This window comes from Anomaloglossus baeobatrachus, chromosome 3 (genome assembly GCF_048569485.1).
Source record: "Anomaloglossus baeobatrachus isolate aAnoBae1 chromosome 3, aAnoBae1.hap1, whole genome shotgun sequence".
In the NCBI taxonomy this organism is placed as follows: Eukaryota; Metazoa; Chordata; class Amphibia; order Anura; family Aromobatidae; genus Anomaloglossus; species Anomaloglossus baeobatrachus.
Genome location: NC_134355.1, coordinates 912949 through 934759, shown reverse-complemented (window position 1 = coordinate 934759; position 21811 = coordinate 912949). Strand labels below are relative to the sequence as shown.

General features: G+C 49.6%; 1 protein-coding gene across 1 annotated transcript in view; it reads right to left on the bottom strand.

The window, feature by feature from the left end:
• Window positions 1-14053: 14053 nt before the first annotated feature.
• The window catches only part of MEA1 (male-enhanced antigen 1), a 103973-nt gene continuing 96215 nt past the window's right edge, over window positions 14054-21811 (bottom strand). Inside the window, exon 4 of the mRNA XM_075338930.1 lies at window positions 14054-18073. Coding sequence (XP_075195045.1) covers window positions 17916-18073 — 158 coding nt within the window. The 3' untranslated portion in view covers window positions 14054-17915. The remainder of the gene's footprint in view (window positions 18074-21811) is intronic.

Sequence of the window (21811 nt, the reverse complement as noted above, 5' to 3'; positions counted from 1 at the left end):
ACCGCAAGTAACCATCTTCCCGGAGGAGGACTTCTGCATGAGCACTGCTCCGGCTCCAGAGGAGGCGGCATCCACCTCCAAGGTGAACTGTGGTTTAATTCAGGACGGTGGAGCACAGGAGAGGAAGCAAATGCCCGTTTCAGGGAGCCAAACGCGGCGTCGGCCGCAGGTGACCAGTCCTTTGGATTAGCCCCCTTCTTGGTCAAGGCAGAGAGAGGCGCAGTCAGGGCAGAGAAGTGAGGGATGAACTGACGGTAATAGCTCGCAAATCCAAGAAACCGTTGAATTGCCTTCAGTCCGGAAGGAGGGGGCCAGTTGAGAATGGAAGAGACCTTCTCTGGGTCCATCTGCAGGCTGGTATCGGAGATTACGTAACCCAGGAAGGGAAGAGAAGACTGCTCGAAGACACACTTCTCGTACTTGGCGTACAGGCGATTCTCTCTCAGTCTTTGTAGTACCAGCTGCACGTTCTCTCTGTGGGTCTGGAGGTCCGGAGAGAAGACCAGGATGTCATCCAGATATACCACCACACAGACGTAGAGAAGGTCCCGGAACACGTCGTTCACTAATTCTTGAAAGACTGCCGGTGCGTTACACAGGCCGAAGGGCATCACACAATACTCGTAGTGCCCATCGCCAGTGTTGAATGCGGTCTTCCATTCGTCCCCAGAGCGGATGCGGACCAGGTTGTAGGCACCCCGAAGATCCAACTTGGTAAACACATGAGCTCCTCTAAGCCGATCAAACAATTCGGGGATGAGCGGCAGGGGGTATTTATTCTTTACGGTGATTTGGTTCAATCCCCGGTAGTCAATGCATGGGCGCAGGTCGCCCTCTTTCTTCTTAACGAAGAAGAAGCCTGCTCCAGCAGGAGAGAAGGATCTCCGGATGAATCCCCTTGCCAGGTTCTCAGTGATGTAGGCAGACATGTTTCAGCAGGGGACAAAGGATATATCCGTCCTCGAGGTGGTGTGGTTCCCGGGAGCAGGTCGATGGCACAGTCGTAAGGACGATGTGGCGGCAGTACCTCTGACTCCTTTTTATCAAAGACGTCCGCGAAGGACCAATAGGCCGAAGGCAGTCATGGTAGGGACTCCGGAACCGGAGGTCGTCGGATGGGCTGTATGAACTTCAAGCGGTTCTCGTGGCAAGAAGAGCCCCATCGGGTAATTTCACCAGTACGCCAGCTGACCGACGGTTCGTGTGTCCGTAACCAGGGGAGTCCCAGCAGGATTTGATGAGACATGTGTGGGAGGACGTAGAGAGTGATGTTCTCAGTGTGTAGGGCACCGATATGTATGATGTTAATCATAATCACAGATGAGGACTCTTTACTGTACGAGCAGTGAGACTATGGAGCTCTCTGCCGTATGATGTTGTATTGAGGGATTCACAAGTAAAATTTAAGCAGAGCCTGATCGCATTAATTGAAAAATATAATATTACCAGTTATGTATATTGGATTTTATGACAGGGTGTTGATCCAGGGAACTAGTCTGATTGCCGTATGTGGAGTCAGGAAGGAATTTTTTTCCCCATTGGAGCTTATTTGACACATTGGGGTTTTTTGCCTTCCTCTGGATCAACATGTTAGGCTACGGGTTGAACTAGATGGACTTAGAGTCTCCCTTCAACCTTAAAAACTATGAAACTATGAAACTATGAAGTTCTACTGGCTTGGTGATCCAGGCGATGGTGTCAGAGAGGGGTCTCCCATCTACAGAGGCAATCACGAGCGGTTTGTCGAGTGGAGTAACCGGCACCTGGTACTTGTCCACCGTGGCCTGCTGGATGAAATTGCCTGCTGCCCCGGAATCGAGGTACGCCTCTGCCGTGAACCGCGTCTCTCCCGTTGTCACTTGAACAGTCCACGTAACCGGGTCTGAGAGAGTCCCAGCACCTAGGGTGGCCTCTCCTACCAACCCTAGGCTTTGGAGTTTCCCGGCCTCTCTGGACAGGAACGTAGCAGGTGTGTGCCCTCTCCGCAGTAGAAGCAGAGACCCTTGGCGAGCCGTTCTGCTCGGCGTTGTTCGGACAGCCGCAAACGATCAATCTGCATGGGTTCGTGGACAGAGACGCCAGACGATGCCAACTGAGGTACGACGGGCTTCTGCGGAGGAGAGGAATGCCGTATCGGACGTCTCTCGCGGGACACCTCTTTGGATCGTTCCTGAAAACGGAGGTCAATGCGAGTGGCTAGTGCAATCAGGGCATCCAGAGTGGAAGGAACATCGCGGCCTGCCAGCTCGTCCTTAATACGACTGGAGAGTCCTTCCCAGAAGGCGGAGGTGAGGGCCTCATTGTTCCACCCCAATTCTGAGGCCAAGGTGCGAAAGCGGATGGCATACTGGCCCACCGTCAAGGTCCCCTGACGTAGCCTGAGGAATGATGAGGCGGACGCGGCGGCACGTCCGGGTTCGTCAAAGGTGGTTCGAAACGCCTGCAGGAATTCCTGGATGTTAGTAGTTACAGGGTCCTCCCTCTCCCACAAGGGGTTCATCCAGGCCAGTGCCTCACCCTCTAGATGGGACATCACAAACGCCACCTTGGCTTGATCGGAGGCAAACAGGTGCGGAAGCAGCTTAAAGTGGAGGGAGCACTGATTCAAGAATCCTCTGCAGGTCTTAGGATCTCCGGCATATCGGGGTGGAGAGGCCAAGCGGAGTTTAGAGGCTTCCGAGGAAGCCGCCACGGGAACTGCGCCTGTGGACTGTGCTGTTGAAGCCTGAGATGTCAGGGACGTGGCAGTTGCTTGCAGCGTGTTCAGGCGGGTATCCACCGAGGACATGAAGGCCAGCATGCGGGACTGAGTCTCGCGCTGTCGTCCGAGTTCCTGCTGCAAGTTGCCCAGCTGGGCCGCTAGTGCTTCGGCGGGATCCATGGCCTGTTCTTACTGTTAGGACCAGGAGGACAGGTAGGCCAAGAGGTGGATCCACTCTGCTGAACACCTCACCGAGGGCAAGGTGCCCGGAGCACTACGGGTAGGACAGTCCGTTCAGAGGAGTGGAGTGTAGAAGTCCCTGGGACCACGGAGTCTCTGAAGGTAGTCCGGGTGACGGAGCTCAGGTTCGGAGGCCGAGATGATGTCAGGCAGAATCCGGAACCAACGGAGCGAGGAGGTGGGTCACCACACGGATCCAGGGATCGGAGATGGTAGGGACTGACGAGATGGCGGACAGTCACCGTTCGGGGTTCTGGAATCGTCAGGACCGGTTGGCGAGACAGGAGCGACTCTACAAGAGAGATAGGTAAGTACGGAACAAGGCACAGGGAGACCTGACTCCTAGCTTAGCAAACACGAAGAACAGGCCCCGCCCACTTGGAAAGGAACCCTCTATATACCCTGTACCTGCATCTTCAATATCCTGTTGGAGGACGCTGGCCCTTTAAGAAAAGGTCAATGACCGCGCGCGCGCCCTAATGCGCATGCGGGGTTTCTATCTGACTGGCTCTGTGGGGTTTCTATATGTCCAGCTCCAGCTCTACTGGGTTTCTATCTGACCGCCTCTTTGGGGTTTCTATCTGGCACGGGCACCGGGGAGCGTGACACTATCTGACCGGCTCTGCGGGGTTTCTATCTGACTGGCTCTGCTGGATTTCTATATGTCCAGCTCTACTGGGTTTCTATCTGACCGGCTCTTTGGGGTTTCTATCTGACCGGCTCTGCGGGGTTTCTATCTGACTGGCTCTGCGGGGTTTCTATCTGACTGGCTCTGCGGGGTTTCTATATGTCCAGCTCCAGCTCTACTGGGTTTCTATCTGACCGCCTCTTTGGGGTTTCTATCTGACTGGCTCTTTGGGGTTTCTATCTGACTGGCTCTGCTGGATTTCTATATGTCCGGCTCTACTGGGTTTCTATCTGACCGGCTCTGCGGGATTTCTATCTGTCCGACTCTTCGGGGTTTCTAACTGTTCAGCTCTGCGGGATTTCTATATGTCCGGCTCTACTGGGTTTCTATCTGACCGGCTCTTTGGGGTTTCTATCTGACCAGCTCTGCGGGGTTTCTATCTGACTGGCTCTGCTGGATTTCTATATGTCCGGCTCTACTGGGTTTCTATCTGACCGGCTCTTTGGAGTTTCTATCTGACCGACTCTTTGGGGTTTCTATCTGACTGGCTCTGCTGGATTTCTATATGTCCGGCTCTACTGGATTTCTATATGTCCGGCTCTACTGGGTTTCTATCTGACCGGCTCTGCTGGATTTCTATATGTCCGGCTCTACTGGGTTTCTATCGGACAGGCTCTGCGGGATTTCTATCTGTCCGACTCTTCGGGGTTTCTAACTGTTCAGCTCTGCGGGATTTCTATATGTCCGGCTCTACTGGGTTTCTATCTGACCGGCTCTTTGGGGTTTCTATCTGACCAGCTCTGCGGGGTTTCTATCTGACTGGCTCTGCTGGATTTCTATATGTCCGGCTCTACTGGGTTTCTATCTGACTGGCTCTGCTGGATTTCTATCTGACCGGCTCTGCTGGATTTCTATCTTTCTGACTCTGCGGGGTTTCTATCTGAGCAGCTCTGTGGGATTTCTTGCTCCACATGCTAGAAAGCTCCTTTACCCTGGGTTACTCCCATCAGCCCCGTGCTTAGAAATGAGACTTAAGGTGGCCCCAGACCATATTTAACTTCTGAAGTGACTCAAGATGGACTGTATACAACAGACATGCTTTGTCATGTCCCCAATGCAAGTCTGTTCCAACTTGAAAATTATCCTTTTATATTTGGTCAAACAATTAGCTCCCTCCTAATGTGATGTCTGCAGCTGCTTCTCCTTGGTGAGACGTGTGATCTTAGGTGGTAATGATGATGTTATTACGCAGAACTGCTTTTCCAGGCTTGCATCAGTCTACAGCACAGTTGTCTCTTTATAATATATTTTGTAAATAACAGCTCACAGCAGTAAAATGTTCAGAACACCGAGAAATTCATCACCTCACATTTATAGAACTAAAGCAATGGGAGGTCTGCAGTATATATTAGACACTAGACTGCTGTATAGACATTACATAGGAGACACCAAGGCTTCTGTATATACATAACTGCTGTATAAATCACATAGGAGACAGAAAATTCTGTATAGATCACATAGGAGATTTTGAAAATACTGTATATACATCACATAGGAGACACCGGACAGATTTATATCCATTGCACAGGAAACATGAAGACTGATAGATATACATCAATTCGGTGTCTCCTATGTGATGTATATACATCTCATAGGAGGCTCAGAGACTGCTGTATATACATCACATAGGAGACACCAGACTGATGTATATTTATCTCACAGGAGATGCAAACTGCTGTATCTAAATTACACAGGAGACACCAGACTGATGTACAGTGAGGAACAAAAGGATAACAAGGTTTTGAACTTTTGACTTTTAGGCTCCACATCTCACCATCAACTACAGTTTTGACCGTGAGACGACCTTCACTTTATAGACAATCTCGGCTTCTCATACATAAATGTGATTTGCAACTATTTAACATGATTATGCAGGTTCTCATCATGTGCCACTGCATTGTCATTGCTTTGCTCCTAAAAATCTAAAGTTAAATGTTTATTATTTTATTAGTATTCTGTAAATCCAACTTTGGCTTCAGCACTGCCTGAATGCTTCTGGACCCTCGATCAGAATCAAGTCTCAACCGAAATCTGATCCCAGGTCCCTTCTACACGTTCCTAGTGTTGGTGTATACTGGTCAGGTCTCTTCTCCACGTTTCCAGTGTTGGTGTATACTGGTCAGGTCTCTTCTCCACGTTCCCAGTGTTGGTGTATACTGGTCAGGTCTCTTCTCCACGTTTCCAGTGTTGGTGTATACTGGTCAGGTCTCTTCTCCACGTTCCCAGTGTTGGTGTATACTGGTCAGGTCTCTTCTACACATTCCCAGTGTTGGTGTATACTGGTCGGCTTACATGGAGATGTATACAGCTTTTTCTTCCCCCACAAGTGTTGGATTGAGTTGAGTTTTGGGGACTTTGTTGAAAATCAGCACCTCTAGTTCATTGTTATTTAACCATTTCTTCTCCAATCTTGCCGCATGCTTTGGGTCGTTGTCCTACTGGAACATGGTTGTCCTTTTCATACCCATAGTAACTTTACTCTGAGTTTGTAGAAAACTGATGTATAGCGCAGCACTGAGAACACCATCGATCTGGTCAAATAATCAACGCTTTTGCCTGTGCAACATCCTATATCATCAGGGATCCTCCACTAAACTTGACAGTTCCTTCAATTTCTCGATCCTTTCCCCCCTTTTCCCAATGTTTGTTTCAGACCCATTTGCACCCATCAGAGCAGTCTATTGACTTTCAGCTCATAGCTCAAAATCCCCTGTTTCCAGTCTTCCACTATTCTTGCAAACTCAAGCTGACGCTTCTTATGATGATATTGAAGTTGCGGCTTCTTCACCTTTTTTCGGGCCATCATTCCAAGACTTGTGTAAAGTACGTCGCTCGGTGCATGGACGTCTGTGATCTCACTATTATGGAGCAGACCAGCCTCCTCCATTGCCCGGTGTCACCAGAACTGATAGACCTTGTGATGAGCGATTTGTTGACTCATTTGTTGAATATTTTGCCCGGATGTCACCTCTTGGCTTTTGAATTGATGGATGAACTTCGTTTCGTATGCTTCCACCTGTGATGACACTCACATGATGCAGTTTGGCAATTTTCTTGGCTGAGAGACAGTTATCGATGAGCTGAATGAGGCTCCTTCTCTTTTCTTGGGAAATCTTCTTCATGGCGGCTCCTCGATTCTAACCAGTGACTTTTACTTGGAAATCAACCTAATAACACACTGAGCTATTAGGGAATGTGAGAAAAGGTTGTAATTTGTAGTATACAGGAAAAAAAAAAATTCAAACACCAGGAGCAAAACAGTAAGAACTCTGTGACACATGACAAGAAGCTGCATAATTAATCATATGTTAAATAGCTGCAAGTCCCATTTATTTATGAGATAGCCAAGATGATTGTCTATAAAATGAAGGACGTCTCACGCTAAAAGCTGTAGAGAATGGTGAGATATGGAGACTGAAATTAAAATGTTCAAAACATTGTTACCCTTTGCTCGTCAGTGTATATCCATCTCATAGTAGACACTGAGACTGCGGTTTATACATCACATAGGAAACATTGTGACTGCTGTCTATACAGCACATAGGCGACATCGTACTGCTGTATATACATCACATAGGAGACACCGGACTGATGTACATCCATCTTACAGGAGACACAGTCTGCTGTATATACATCACCTAAGAGACACAAAGCCTCATGCATATCCATCACATAGGAGACACGGGATTGATGTATATACATCACAAAGGAGACACCAGAGTACTGTATGTACAACCCATACGAGACCCCGGACTGCTGTATATACATCACATAGGAGACCTCGGACTGAGTTATATACATGAATATAGGGGATACTGAGCCTGATGCAAACCTAATAAATAGGAGACACTGGACCGCTGTATATACATTGTACACTAAACACAAAGACTGTGGTATATACATCATGTAAGAAACATTGAGGTTGATGTATATGGATCACATAGGAGACACTGACTGCTGTATGTACATCCCATAGGAGATATTTGGGGCTGATGCATATACATCACACTCTGCTGGTTACATTACGTAGGAGATCCTACGACTGCTATTGTCATCAAAGAGACAGGAGTGCAGAGTGCTCTAACTCTGCCCATAAGACTCCTAACAGAGGCTCCACGGACTATTTTGATTTGCAACTCTGCCCATAAAGAAGATTCTGATGATGGAACTGGTCAGCATCAGGACATAAACCTTCATGGAATGCGCCTGTCATGGGTGTGCCCCATTTGGAGGAGCCCTCTGGCCAGTCTGCCTGATTATGTGCAGGTCTGCAATTGGGATTAAATGTAAATGCTTTCTTTTGGTGCTGTAGAGGTTAACGACTCTTTCCTGCCTGTCTATCCTTTGTAGCCTGGATTTCAGGTGCAGCTCCTTGTGATCACACCCCTTTCCTACAAAAGGTGACATGTCTTACCATCTGATGTTTGTTATAGAATCTTGATTTCTAAGCTGCCCACTTTGGAAGGAGCCAGTCTTTGGAAGAATCTGTGAGTTGTCTTGACAATTGCAGCAGTGATACTTGGCTACATTGAAGGAGAGTGGAGGCCGTCCTTATTGTGTATATTTTACACATCGGTCTGTCTTTCTTTCCTTGTGTTGCATTATTGTAGTGGTGAGACCAGTGCTGTCGCCGGCCTTCCCACCGGCCAGGATGAGTTCAGGGCAAGCCAGGTCCTAGGCACGTGATTGGCGATGAGGAGAAGAACTCATATAGGGATGTTAGGGAGAGCAGGAGGTGACCCCCGCGCTCCCCTTTCTCTAGTGCAGGGGCCCACCGATTTATCATGTTCAGATGTACCCTGTGTTGCGGGGCGCTTGCCGGGGGGGTAGTTCCCTTGCACCTGGTGGAGCCCCGGTAGTCAATGCATGACAGTGTCAGTAGCACAGGGTCACAGTGCAAGGAGGTATTAACAGGATGGTGCCTGGCAAAACAAGGCGTCACCCCTGCAGTAGAAGGTGAGGTGTGTGTGTGATCTGATTTCTAGAGCCAATTTCACCCAGTGGGTGCAGAAGTAAGCACTCAAATACCTACACAAAAAAAACAAAGGCTTACAACTGATGAGGTCGGCCCTGGGTGGGAGCAGACTGGGAAAATATAAGCCTACTGCGCCAATTGAACTACAAAGCTTCATGTGACAGGGAGTTAGTGTTACCCCCGTTCCCAGAATTCCATCTCTTCTTTCCCCTTTTTATGAAATTTTGCTGAATTTCAATGTGGAGGAGTAACTTTGCTGTTTTCTATTGCAATGGCAGAAGACCTCCTGGGTTACGATTATCTGTACACTGCAAGTCCTTGTTTCTTCATCTTGCACCTACCCCGATTTATGGTTTTATTTTGGTTTAATTTTTGTAAACCAAAAGAATTTCTATATGGCAGAGGTGAAGGCCAGACAAGCACCATGCAATCTTCTTCAGCTTTAGGACAGATGGCTTCTTAATTTGACAATTTCTGCTGATCATTAATGCTCCAAGATGAGTCTGACATCTGGACAATTTAAGGATCCCTGAGCTCTGAAGATATTGCTGTGGCAGGGGCCAATTGAGATCCCTCTTTTTTTTTAAATTCTTTATTTTAAATACCAACTGGTAACATTGAAAACTTTCTGCTCCACACGGAGCGACATAAAGATTATCAAGGACATAACGTTGACATTTATCCTGACCACCAGTACCCTTATGCATCCCATCTGACATCCAAACGAGTCTGGTCTGATTTTAACCTTTTCTGGGAACCAACTCTATACAAAGAAAGAAAAACACATAGTAGAAAGAGAGAAAAAGAAGTCCTAAAAGAGTATATCACAAGTTGGATAACAGGAACAGGAGAAAAGTATGAGGGGGAGCGGGGAGAAAGGTAAGAAGAGGGGGGGAGAAGGAGAAAGAGAGGGAGAGGGAGAAGAAAAAAAAAAAGGGGGGGGTAGGGGGAGGGGGACTCCCGGAGCATCACACCATCCTCCCACCAGGACACTCCTGTGGATCAGAGAGCAGTCTTATGTGGTCTGTTGAGGAAGTGAACTCCATCCATGGAAACCATGTCCTGTAAAAGTCCTCGTCGGTCACTAAGAGAGGATGTCAAATCCTCCATGTGCATTAAGTCGTTAACCCTTGATACCCACTGAGCCGTTGTGGGGGGGGGGGGCAGTAGACTTCCAGCCAAGAGGAATGCAGGACCTGGCGGCCATGACCAGGAATCCTAGCAGGGATCGCTTGTATTTAGAGATCGGGAGGTCCGATAATTGTAGTAAAAACAACTCCGGACCCAGTGTCTCTTTCGTCCCGGTCACCTGTCTGATTACCTGCTTCACCCCTGACCAAAACCTCTGCAGGGAGGGACATGACCAGAAAACATGTACATAGTCACCCTCCTCTAATCCGCATCGCCAACATGTGGGGTCCACTGAGGGAAATATCCTATGCAGCCTAGTCGGGACTCTGTACCACCTTGCCAGCAGTTTATAGTTGGCCTCCAGCAGTCTGGAGCTGATCGATGTTTTATGTGCTAACAGTAGAATTTTGTCTCTTTGCTTGTCAGTTAGGGCAATCCCCAAATCCCTCTCCCACTGCTTCAAGTAGGCCGGAAGGGGCAAGTCTCCTGGGTCCGATAGCATGGTGTATACTAGGGAGAGTGAATGCCGAAGAACACCCCCCTCTAGACCTAGTTTTTCAAACCTCGTGGGGGGCCCTGCATACTGAGTGAAGCAGGGGCGGGAGCACAGAAAATGCCTCAGTTGCATCGCCCTCCATCTCCCCATGGGGTTCGGGGTCAGGAGACTACGGATATCCTCAAGAGGTAGCCAGTCCCCCCCCCTCCTCCCAGGTGACAAGCTCTAAATCTACCCCCCTGGGCCCAGCCCCGAAAGACAGGGTCCGAGAGGCCGGGACGGAACTCCGGGTCACCTAATATGGGCGACATGCAAGAGGGCACTGGAAGAAGTCGCCGAATCTCGCTTTTCGAGCAGCATTCTAGGGTGGCACCAATAAGTGGGTGAGATTTCAAATTTGTCGGGGAAAAGTGCAAAAGCCAAGGAGTGGCCGGGAGGTGTATGTCCGAGAAACTCTGTTCCAGTGCTACCCATGCCTTTGTCTTAGAGTGGCGGCACCAGTCTAGTACCCTGACCATGTGAGTGGCCCAGTAATATTTTTTCAAATCGGGGATTCCCAGACCTCCTCTGCTCTTAGGCCTGCACAGGAGGGAACGGGAAATTCTCGCCGGTTTATTTGCCCAGATAAATTTAGTTTGTAGTGAAGCCACATCCCCGAAAAAGGAGCCCGGAATCCGAATCGGCAGGGACTGAAAGAGGTATAATAGCCGAGGGAGAATATTCATCTTCAATATTGCACACCTCCCGAACCAGGTGAAGTAGCCCTTCCCCCAACTTGCGCAATCTGTTCTAATGGATTGCAAGAGAGGGAGATAATTCAATTTGTAGAGTTGACTAATGTCCGCTGCCAACTGGACCCCCAAGTACCTCAGGGAGTGACTAGACCACCTAAACCTAAACGCAGATTGAAGCAAGACTATTTGTTCTTGGGGTAGAGATACATTTAGTGCTTCGGACTTCGACATGTTGATTTTAAAGTTAGAAAGAGGAGTATATTTCCAACTCTCTCAATAGGTTGGGGAGGGAAACCTGTGGATTAGTTATGAAAAAGAGTAAGTCATCCGCATACGCCGCGATTTTGTAAATGGAACCATCAACTCTAGGGCCCGATATATTGATGTTTCCTCTAATTCGACAGAGTAGGGGTTCCAGGGTCAAAATTAAGATCAAGGGCGAGAGGGGGCAGCCCTGCCTTGTACCATTAAGAATGGGGAATCTATCTGAGATGAGGCCATTCACCTTGACTGTTGCCGATGGGATGCTGTACAGAGAGCAGATCCACCTGAACATCATCCTCCCCAGCCCCACTACTCGCAAAACCTGCTCCATGAATATCCAATTAATTCTGTCGAACGCTTTTTCTGCGTCAGTCGACAGGAGCATGAGGGGCGTCCCTTCCGTTTTAGTCTTATGGATTAAGTTTACCGCCTTAGTAGTGTTGTCTCTTGCTTCTCTTCACCTTACAAACCCTGCCTGGTCCGTGTGAACAATTTCCCCAATCAGCAGGGAAAGTCTATCCGATAAAATTCTAGTAAAGAGCTTCAAATCCGTGTTAAGGAGGGATATCGGCCTGTAACTAGAGCAGAAGGAAGAGTCTTTGCCCTCTTTAGGGATGACTACTATGTTAGCAGCTAAGGAATCCCTCGGCAGTGGGGCCGCCGCGTAGGATGGGATATTGTTAAAGGCTGAGAGGAATGGGGGAAGCAGTAGAGCGCCCATTTTTTTTATAGTATTGCAAGGGGAAACCGTCTGGGCCCGGGGCCTTGCCTGTGGGGGTTTTTGATTGCGGCCCAGTACTCCTCCTCGGAGATGGGCCTTTCCAGTGCCGCCGCTTCCTCGGGTTTAAAGTGTTTCAAGCCGGAATCCAAGATATACTTCCTTATGCATTGCCGCAGTTCCGCCCCGGCCCTCTCGGATCGTCCCCCGTCTATCGAATAAAGCGAGGAATAGAAATCTTTGAAGGCGGATGCGATGTCCTTCGGCAGTGTGGCCCACCCCCCTCCAGAAGTGTGCACTTTAGGGACATATCCCCTCGCTCTCTGAGTCCGCAGGGCACGAGCCAGTGCCCTACCACTCTTATAGCCGAATTCGTAGAAGTGTTTTCCAACTCCCTTATATAGGCTAAGAGAGATGTGACCTCTGCTGCCCGTTCCCTCTTCAAATGTGAGCCATGTTTGATGAGCAGTCCCCTTGCAACGCATTTGTGCGCTTCCCAGACAATATTGGGAGACACCTCCTCCTTTCTGTGACTGTCAAAATATTCAGTCAAGGCCTCCCCCAGTTCTCGCATCGTCACCTGGTAAGTAATGAAGTGTTCAGCATCCACTGTCCCTGTCTCCTGATGGAACAGTCGAGGGATCTAGTGACTGTAATCAGAGCATGATCAGAAAAGGATATGCACTCAATTGATGCGTCCACCAGAGAATGAAGGTCCCCGTGTTTGAGGAAGAAGAGATCCAGCCGTGAATAGCAGTTATGAACTGCTGAATAAAATGAAAAGTCTTTGTCTGATGGGTGCATCAACCGCCACGTGTCTATAAGTTGGTGATCATGTAGTCCCCGTCTCATCCGGCGTAGTGCAATCTGTGGAAGACTGGACACCCCCTTTGAACTATCCCTCGACGGCTCCAACACGACATTAAAGTCACCCCCCAGAATCAGAGTGCCCTCTGAGAATTCCTCCATCTGCTCAAGGTAACGTAACAAGGCGGCACACTGGCCCGTATTAGGCAGATAAACTGCCACAAAGGTGACAATCTGGGAGACAATGTGTCCCTTGAGCATTAGAAGCCTTCCCTCGGCATCCGAACGAGAGTCCAGCTGTTCCCAAGGGAGCGTACTAGACAGCAAGATGCTTGTGCCCCTTGATCTAGGATCCGGGGAGGGTGAGTGGTGTACTATTGGGTACCTTCTGTCCGAGAGTCTGTATGGTCTGGATTCACAGTAGTGTGTCTCTTGAAGAAAGGCAACCTGGATTCGGTTTCTCCATAGGAGGTTCAATAGAATAGAACATTTCTCCAGGCTGTGACGTCCCTTGACATTCAATGAGCCCACTCGTAGCTCGTTCTGCTTTTGTTTCGCCATGCTCTGTCACAGGAACCTGGGTGGGGGGGAAGGGGGGAGAAAAAAAAACAAAAACAGGCGGGTGGGGGAGGAAGGGGGGAAAGAGTGGGTAGAGGGGGGGAGAGAAGAAGAAGAGGAAAAATTTAAGAATGAAGAAGAGAGAAAAAAGAAGCTCAAGAGGAAAGCCAGAAACTAGAGAAATCGTTAATGTACTGTTCGTAGAGCTGGGGACCAGCCTAGGGACTACTTAAGGGAAGAACGGGGACACGGACCGACACGCGGCCAGAGCGCAAACCCGCGCCCTACTTTTTAATTCAATAGTATGAATCAGCTCACCGTGGAAAAAGCTCAGTCTTGATTTCGTCCTGGAGCACGGACAGGCACTGCCACAGCCCAAAATAATGCAAAAGATGAGGATGTCCAGCTCTTCAGGCAAAAAAATCACGTCTTTATTTTATCATGCAGACACAAAGAATGACATGACCATCACAACGCGTTTCAGGTGAAAGCACTCACCCTTAATCATGATTAAGGGTGAGTACTTTCACCTGAAACGCATTGTGCTGGTCATGTCATTCTTTGTGGCTGCATGATAAAATAAAGACGTGATTTTTTTTGCCTGAAGAGCTGGACATCCTCATCTTTTGCACTACTTTTTAATGCTGGCTGGTCCCCCTCCCTAATGATAAGGAAGGGTCCGCCAAATAACCTCCCGCTAACCCCACCCCCCCAGAATAAGCATATAAAAACATTACCCCTCCAGCAGCCCACCATCTTAAGATCCGCCGACGCAAATGCTTTAAGCATCCCCCAGTACATTGTGTCCAGCAGAACCGATTTAACGTCCCGAAAGCCATTCTTTGAGAGGCGTAAGCACACAGAAGACCCTCCTATCTCCCGTCTCCTTGACTCCGCCTCCACCATCATTGCCTCAGTTGTAGGCACACCTCCGCTCAAACTTTACTTGAGAGGAGCCTCAATTCTCACGGGTCCTCACTTTGAGCAGAGTGGACGCCCCCCATTCTCCTCCGCTGCTCCGTATAGATCTGGGGTTCCCAAGCCGTCTAGTCCGGAACCGAGCAGTCCGATATATCGAGGAAGGCACATAGATTCGGAAGCTCCGAGTGCCTCCTCAGCAAGAACCCCGAATCCTCCTTGCGTACAATCAGGTGGAAGGGGTGGCCCCATCTATAGGAGGCGTTCGCTTCTTTTATGCTGAGCAGGAGAGGATGCAGCAGGCGTCTCATATACAGTGTGCGGCTGGAAACGTCTGGGAATAAGTTTACCGTAGCTCCGTCTATTTTCACAGAGCCGTATGCCCAGGCCCCCTGCAGGATCCTTTCTCTGTCTCCATAGTAATGTAAGCGGCATAACACATCTCTGGAGGAGGGCGTGGGTCTGAGGCCGGGCATGGCAACCCTGTGGATTCTGTCAAAAAGGTAGGTAGCCTCAGGTGGACGATCGGTGACCATATTGAAAATGGACAGAACTTTAGTGCGCAGGAGATCCTGAGGCCAGTCCTCCGGTATACCCTTCAGCCTGATGTTATTTCTCCTGCTCCTGTTTTCTTGGTCATCCAGGAGCAGGGCTAGATCTCTGATGTGGGCATTGGAAGATTCACAGTCCCTTTCAATTCGCTCCATCCTGCTCTCCAGGGACTCCTGTGCTTGCTCCGTTGCCTCAATTCTGTCCTCTAGCACCACCATTTCCTCTCTCAGGGTGGACAGCGCCATCTGCTGGGAGGATTAAATTCTGGCCACTACATCCTCCAGGTCTTTCTTGCTGGGGAGGGCCAGGATAAGCTCTCTGAGAGCGTTTATATCTTCCTGCGGAGGGCCGGAGGGCAGGGTGCCTGTTAAGGACAGGGGCCCAGTGCGCCCCAGAGGGGGAGGGATCCCCTGGATGCAAAGGATGGCATGGATTCCCGGATCACATGTTCCCCCAGGGACCGAGGTCTCCGCCTCCCCCGCAGCAGTGTATTTGGAGGCAGGCTGTGAGGCAGGCTGAGCGGTTCCCCCCCTCCTCCAGCCCTCCATACCTGGGCTCTCTCCCATCTGTCCCAATGCCGGTTCCTTCCGCTGTTTTTCCCCACCGCTGGGCTCTCGCACAATGTTGCTGGCTGTGGGAGGGCGCCGGGCTGCGCCTGGGGAATCCCCCGCTGGAGGGAGCCGCGAGCCCGCCGGCGCCATCTTGCTTCGGGCCGCCAGCGGAGGATCAGGCCCAGACGTCGCCAGGAACCTGGTCAGACTTCCCTGGGAACTCTGGCACGCCACGGGGGAGGCAGGAGCGGCAGCACCACCCGGTCTCTTCCTTGGGGCCATCCTGGGTGAGCGGGGTCCGCGGGATGTGTGTTTGCTGTTGTGGGCGCGGGAGCTCTGAGAGCAAGCTTCCTCACACCGCCATGTCCAGGACACGCCCCCGATTGAGATCCCTCTTGATCTGCGTCACATACGGCTTTGTCCAGACTGCCCTGCTTCCAAGGACAACAATATGAGGCCTAAAAATCAATCACTTCAATTTCTCACACAGAAGATAAAACATAGTGGAGTTATGTCAAGATATCTGAAGACCTTTGCTATGACAGAGGCAGGGTCATGGATAATGAATCTTAGAAAGCTGCACACTATGGTTGGGGTAAGATAGCAGCGGCCAGCTGGCGAGGAAATTGTGTCACCATGCTGGGTAACTCTCTGGAGGCACTTTATGAAGCCAGTGGCCTAGACATGACAAAAACTCCCTAAATTCTGAGAAATGCTTTGAGAATCACAAAAACGTAGGGGTACTTTACACGCTGTGACATCGATGCCGATATATCGTCGGGGTCACGTCGTTAGTGACGCACATCCGGCGCCGGTAGAGACATTGCAGCGTATAACACAAATGAGCGACGATCGAGCGCCAAAACGTTCAAAATTGTTGCTCGTTGACACGTCGTTCATTTCCATAATATCGGTGCCGCTGCAGGTACAATGTTTGTCATTCCTACGGCAGCACACATCGCTGTGTGTGACACCGCAGGAGCGACAATTATCTCCTTACCTCTGTCCACCGGAAAATGAGGAAGGAAGGAGGTGGGAGGGATGTTCCGGCTGCTCATCTCCGCCCCTCCTTTTCTACTGGGCGGCGGTTCAGTGACGCTGCTGTGACGCTGAACGAACTGCCCCCTTAGAAAGGAGGCGGTTCGCCGGTCACAGCGACGTCGCAGAGCAGGTATGTGCGTGTGACGCTGCCGTAGCGATAATGTTCGCTATGTCAGTGATCACCACATATCGGCCTTCAATGGGGGCGGGTGCTATCGCGCTCGACATCGCTAGCAATTGCTAGCGATGTCACAGTGTGTAAAGCCCGCCTTCGCATGATGACCCCTTCCCCTTTGTAAAGATCCTGGATATGGAGGACAGGCTGACCGTCACACTGGCAGATCATGGGAAACTGCTTTGCTCTAAACGTCTCCAACGCCGAGGACAATTCTGTGAGAGCAGAGGACATGGAGATCTTGGTTATTCAGCATTTTGGCAGGGAAACATTCCAGTATTTGAACAGTCGCAGCCACAGACCAAAATGTTTCCATTGTTAACTTGTTTTTAGCATAAATTTGGTAAGAAATTTTCATCCCATAAGTAGATGGTAACTGGATATGTTTTCACGCACCGCAAACTGAATTGAAAAGGCCCCACATCCTTGCTGGTCGTAAAACAAGCTCTTCTTTGCGTCCACTTGTAATATGGCCGTTGCTATATGAAGAGGAGCAATAGGGGACCTACAAACTGAGGGAGCTGTGCAGAAAGTTCTTGAGCGAGTTTCTTCCATCATATCTTTAAGTGAGGACTCATCTCATGGAAACAGATCTCTCAGACAGATGGACCAGCGCTACATTCACTTTTCAGGTGCATCCAGACTTTTTCAGCATTTTGGGTACAGTTTGAAAACCGCCTTGAACCTAGAGATAGGGGGAAAAATCTGGTTTCTTCTACGTTGCTGTTTAGGAAACCAGTAGATCAAATGCAACTTATTTTACACATTTCTAAGCTATCCAGCTTCTTCCTCACGATCAGCTGAAAAGCATCGAAACGCATAGATTAAACCGCATTTGAACAATTGATGTTTCCTAGACTATTCCACTCCATGTTTTTTCCCTTCCTCTATTCCCTGTACAGAGTGTACACATGGATCTGAAGCAGCTACATCTCGTATTTTTTATGGTTAACATATTACAAAAATAAATAAAGCAGCCGCCCGATGATGACTTTTTTTCTAGTGTCTTGTGGAAGCGCCATGACTTCGGTGTTCTGTTTCTTGCCGTAGCGGACTCAGACGTGGCCCTAGAACCTGTACCATAAACCTTGGTAGAAGAACAATTCAGACCTCAAAAGCAAGAAAACATACTCTTCATATTTTAGATCAGATCCACACACCCATACTTCAGCAATCATTGGTCGATAAATCTGCCGCCTGTGAATTCTTGCAATGACTTCGTCATTTGTATCATGACATCAATGTCAGACTTTATCAGGATGGGGTGGGAGGTGAGTAATGTGGAGCCCACAGATTTTAGTGCAGTGTCAAAATGTATTTACATGGAAGGCTTACAGACAAATATATACATGCTATGTATAAGGACTCATTTCTTGCTAGGTGGAGACAGCGCAGTGCGGGACTGGATGGTCTGATGAACTAGGTGCTCCCAATCTGCATCAGAGAGTTGCTGAGCCCAAACAGGAACTGAAAAAGATGGTAGCTTTACCCCGGCCATGGTCCTCTTCACCAGCTCCACGTGATCTGCAAACAACAACAGTGACACTTAATCGAGAGCAGGAAATGAAAAAAAAAAACACTGCCCCCCAAATACGAACAGACCACCCAACTGCGAAGTCAAAAAAGAATTCTGAGGAAATATCATAGAAGTATAACAGAATATTAGGGGATTATAGCCTTACTTTTTCTGTGCAGACAGCTCCGGTACTGTACACACCCTAATACTGACGGCCCTTACCGTGCACACAGCTCCGGTACTGTACACACCCTAATACTGACGGCCCTTACCATGCAGACAGCTCCGGTACTGTACACACCCTAATACTGACGGCCTGCACTGTGCACACAGCTCCGGTACTGTACACACCCTAATACTGACGGCCCGCACTGTGCACACAGCTCCGGTACTGTACACACCCTAATACTGACGGCCCGCACTGTGTAGACAGCTCTGGTACTGTACACACCCTAATACTGACGGCCCTTACCGTTTAGACAGGTCCGGTACTGTACACACCCTAATACTGACGGCCCGCACTGTGCAGACAGCACCGGTACTGTACACACCCTAATACTGACGGCCCTTACCGTGCAGACAGCTCCGGTACTGTACACACCCTAATACTGACGGCCTGCACTGTGCAGACAGCTCCGGTATTGTACACACCCTAACACTGACAGCCCCCACTGTACAGACAGCTCCGGTACTGTACACACCCTAATACTGACGGCCCTTACCGTGCAGACAGCTCCGGTACTGTACACACCCTAATACTGATAGCCCCCACTGTGCAGACAGCTCTGGTACTGTACACACCCTAATACTGACGGCCCTTACCGTGCAGACAGCTCCGGTACTGTACACACCCTAATACTGACGGCCCTTACCGTTTAGACAGGTCCAGTACTGTACACACCCTAATACTGACGGCCCGCACTATGCAGACAGCTCTGGTACTGTACACACCCTAATACTGACGGCCCAAACTGTGCACACAGCTCCGGTACTGTACACACCGTAATACTGACGGCCCTTACCGTGCACACAGCTCCGGTACTGTACACACCCTAATACTGACGGCCCTTACCGTGCAGACAGCTCCGGTACTGTACACACCCTAATACTGACGGCCCGCACTGTGCAGACAGCTCCGGTACTGTACACACCCTAATGCTGACGGCCTGCACTGTGCACACAGCTCCGGTACTGTACACACCCTAATACTGACGGCCCTTACCGTGCAGACAACTCCGGTATTGTACACACCCTAATACTGACGGCCCGCACTGTGCAGACATCTCCGGTACTGTACACACCATAATACTGACGGCCCGCACTGTGCAGACAGCTCCGGTACTGTACACACCCTAATACTAACGGCCCTTACCGTGCAGACAGCTCCGGTACTGTACACACCCTAATACTGACGGCCCTTACTGTTTAGACAGGTCCGGTACTGTACACACCCTAATACTGACGGCCTGCACTGTGCAGACAGCTCCGGTACTGTACACACCCTAATACTGACGGCCCGCACTGTGCAGACAGCTCCGGTACTGTACACACCCTAATACTGACAGCCCGCACTGTGCACACAGCTCCGGTACTGTACACACCCTAATACTGACGGCCCGCACTGTGCAGACAGCTCCGGTACTGTACACACCCTAATACTGATGGCCCGCACTGTGCAGACAGCTCCGGTACTGTACACACCCTAATACTGACGGCCCTTACTGTGCAGACCGCTCCGGTACTGTACACACCCTAAGGCTATGTGCGCACGTTGCGTACAAGCCCTGCAGAAATTTCTGCAGCGATCTGAAGAGCACATGTGCGCTTTAGATCGCTGCAGAAATGTCCGTAGTGAGCGCCGATTCCATGCGCTCTGCCTGCAGCTCCTGCCATAGACAGAGCAGGAGCTGCCGGCAAAGCGCAGGAAAGAAGTGACATGTCACTTCTTTTTGCGCAGCGCTTCGGCGGTAGCCGAAGCGCTGCGCTCTTAAACGCCACGTGCGCACAGCCCCTGCACAATCTCCATAGACTGTGCAGGGGACGCAGGACGCATGCAGTTACGCTGCGCTACAAAGTGCAGCGTAACTGCATGTTTTTACGCGATGTGCGCACATAGCCTTATACTGACGGCCCGCACTGTACAGACAGCTCCGGTACTGTACACACCCTAATACTGACAGCCCGCACTGTACAGACAGCTCCGGTACTGTACACACCCTAATACTGATGGCCCGCACTGTGCAGACAGCTCCGGTACTATACACACCCTAATACTGACGGCCCGCACTGTGCAGACCGCTCCAATACTGTACACACCCTAATACTGACGGCTGTTACCGTGCACAGAGCTCCGGTACTGTACACACCCTAATACTGACGGCCCGCGCTGTGCAGACAGCTCCGGTACTGTACACACCCTAATACTGACGGCCCGCACTGTGCAGAGAGCTCCGGTACTGTACACACCCTAATACTGACGGCCCGCACTGTGCAGAGAGCTCCGCTAATTTACACACCCTAATACTAAGAGCTCCGGTAATGTACACAGCCTAATACTTATAGTGACGGCCCACACTGCGCAGACAGCTCCGGTACTGTACAGAGCCTAATATCGATTTTCTTCCTATAATATCCATCTTGTCTTATAACTAATGATGTCATAGGGTTCAGCTAACACTGATGGGCGGGAAGTCTCATTTCTGTTCACACCCCTTTTGTTCCTATTGGCTCATAAGTTGGGAGACAGTTTTCCGTTGACTATGATACTATATAAACCAGTCAAATGGTGTAAAAAAGCAGAAACTTTCAGTACACCACAAAGCAGTGTAAAACAAATCTTATTAGTTTGGAGTTCTAGAGGCGTAGAAGGAGTGTATTTCACTCACAGTATTTGGTGCCGAAAAGTCCCGGGACAGACTGCATAATACAATCTGGATCTTGATTGAGTCAATTTTTTAGAAACAGTAAAGTTAAAAGCTGCAGCATAAGGTAAGAAGCTTATTCTTACATTATTGCCATACTCTAATTGGTTTATCTCAAAATCCGGGTGAGTTATTTTGCATTAAATAGTCTGGTCCAAGAACTGGGAAAAGTTACCTATGCCTTTGTGAACTGTGTGCATGGGATGTGACCAGTGTGTAAGTGTAAGACATAGTGGTCCTTGGAGGATTGCTATAGTTGTTGTGTCTTGGATAGATAGAAAGATAATCAATAGATAGAGTCCCTGTGAGGACACACTGCAGTTCTCACGAGTGGTAATGTGTTCACATTACCGACCGTGAGAAATGACCTGTAGTTACCCCTGCAGCTTCGCTCACTGAACGAGGCTGCATTGAGTATGTGTCAGACACTGCTGGATCACTATTCAAGCATCGTGGAACCTCAGTGGATTACGCTACGCCGGAGCTGTGTGTTTGGGGGGTTAATAAAGTGGTGAAAGAGGGGGCTTTTTTGTGTTTTATTTAAAATAAAGGATTTTTCGGTGTGTGTTCACTTTACTTGCAGGTTAATCACGGAGGTGTCTCAGACGCTGCCATGATTAAGCTAGGACTTAGTGGCAGCGCATAGCTGCCATTAACTCGTTATTACCCCGATTGCCACCACATCACGGCAATTGGGAAGAGCCCGTAACACGCCGGGACTGTCACATAATGGATGCGACATTCTCGGGGCAGCGGCGGGCTGATATTCTTGGCTGCGGGGGGGGGGGGGGGGGCATTAACCATGGCCCTTGCCCTCCGCAGCCT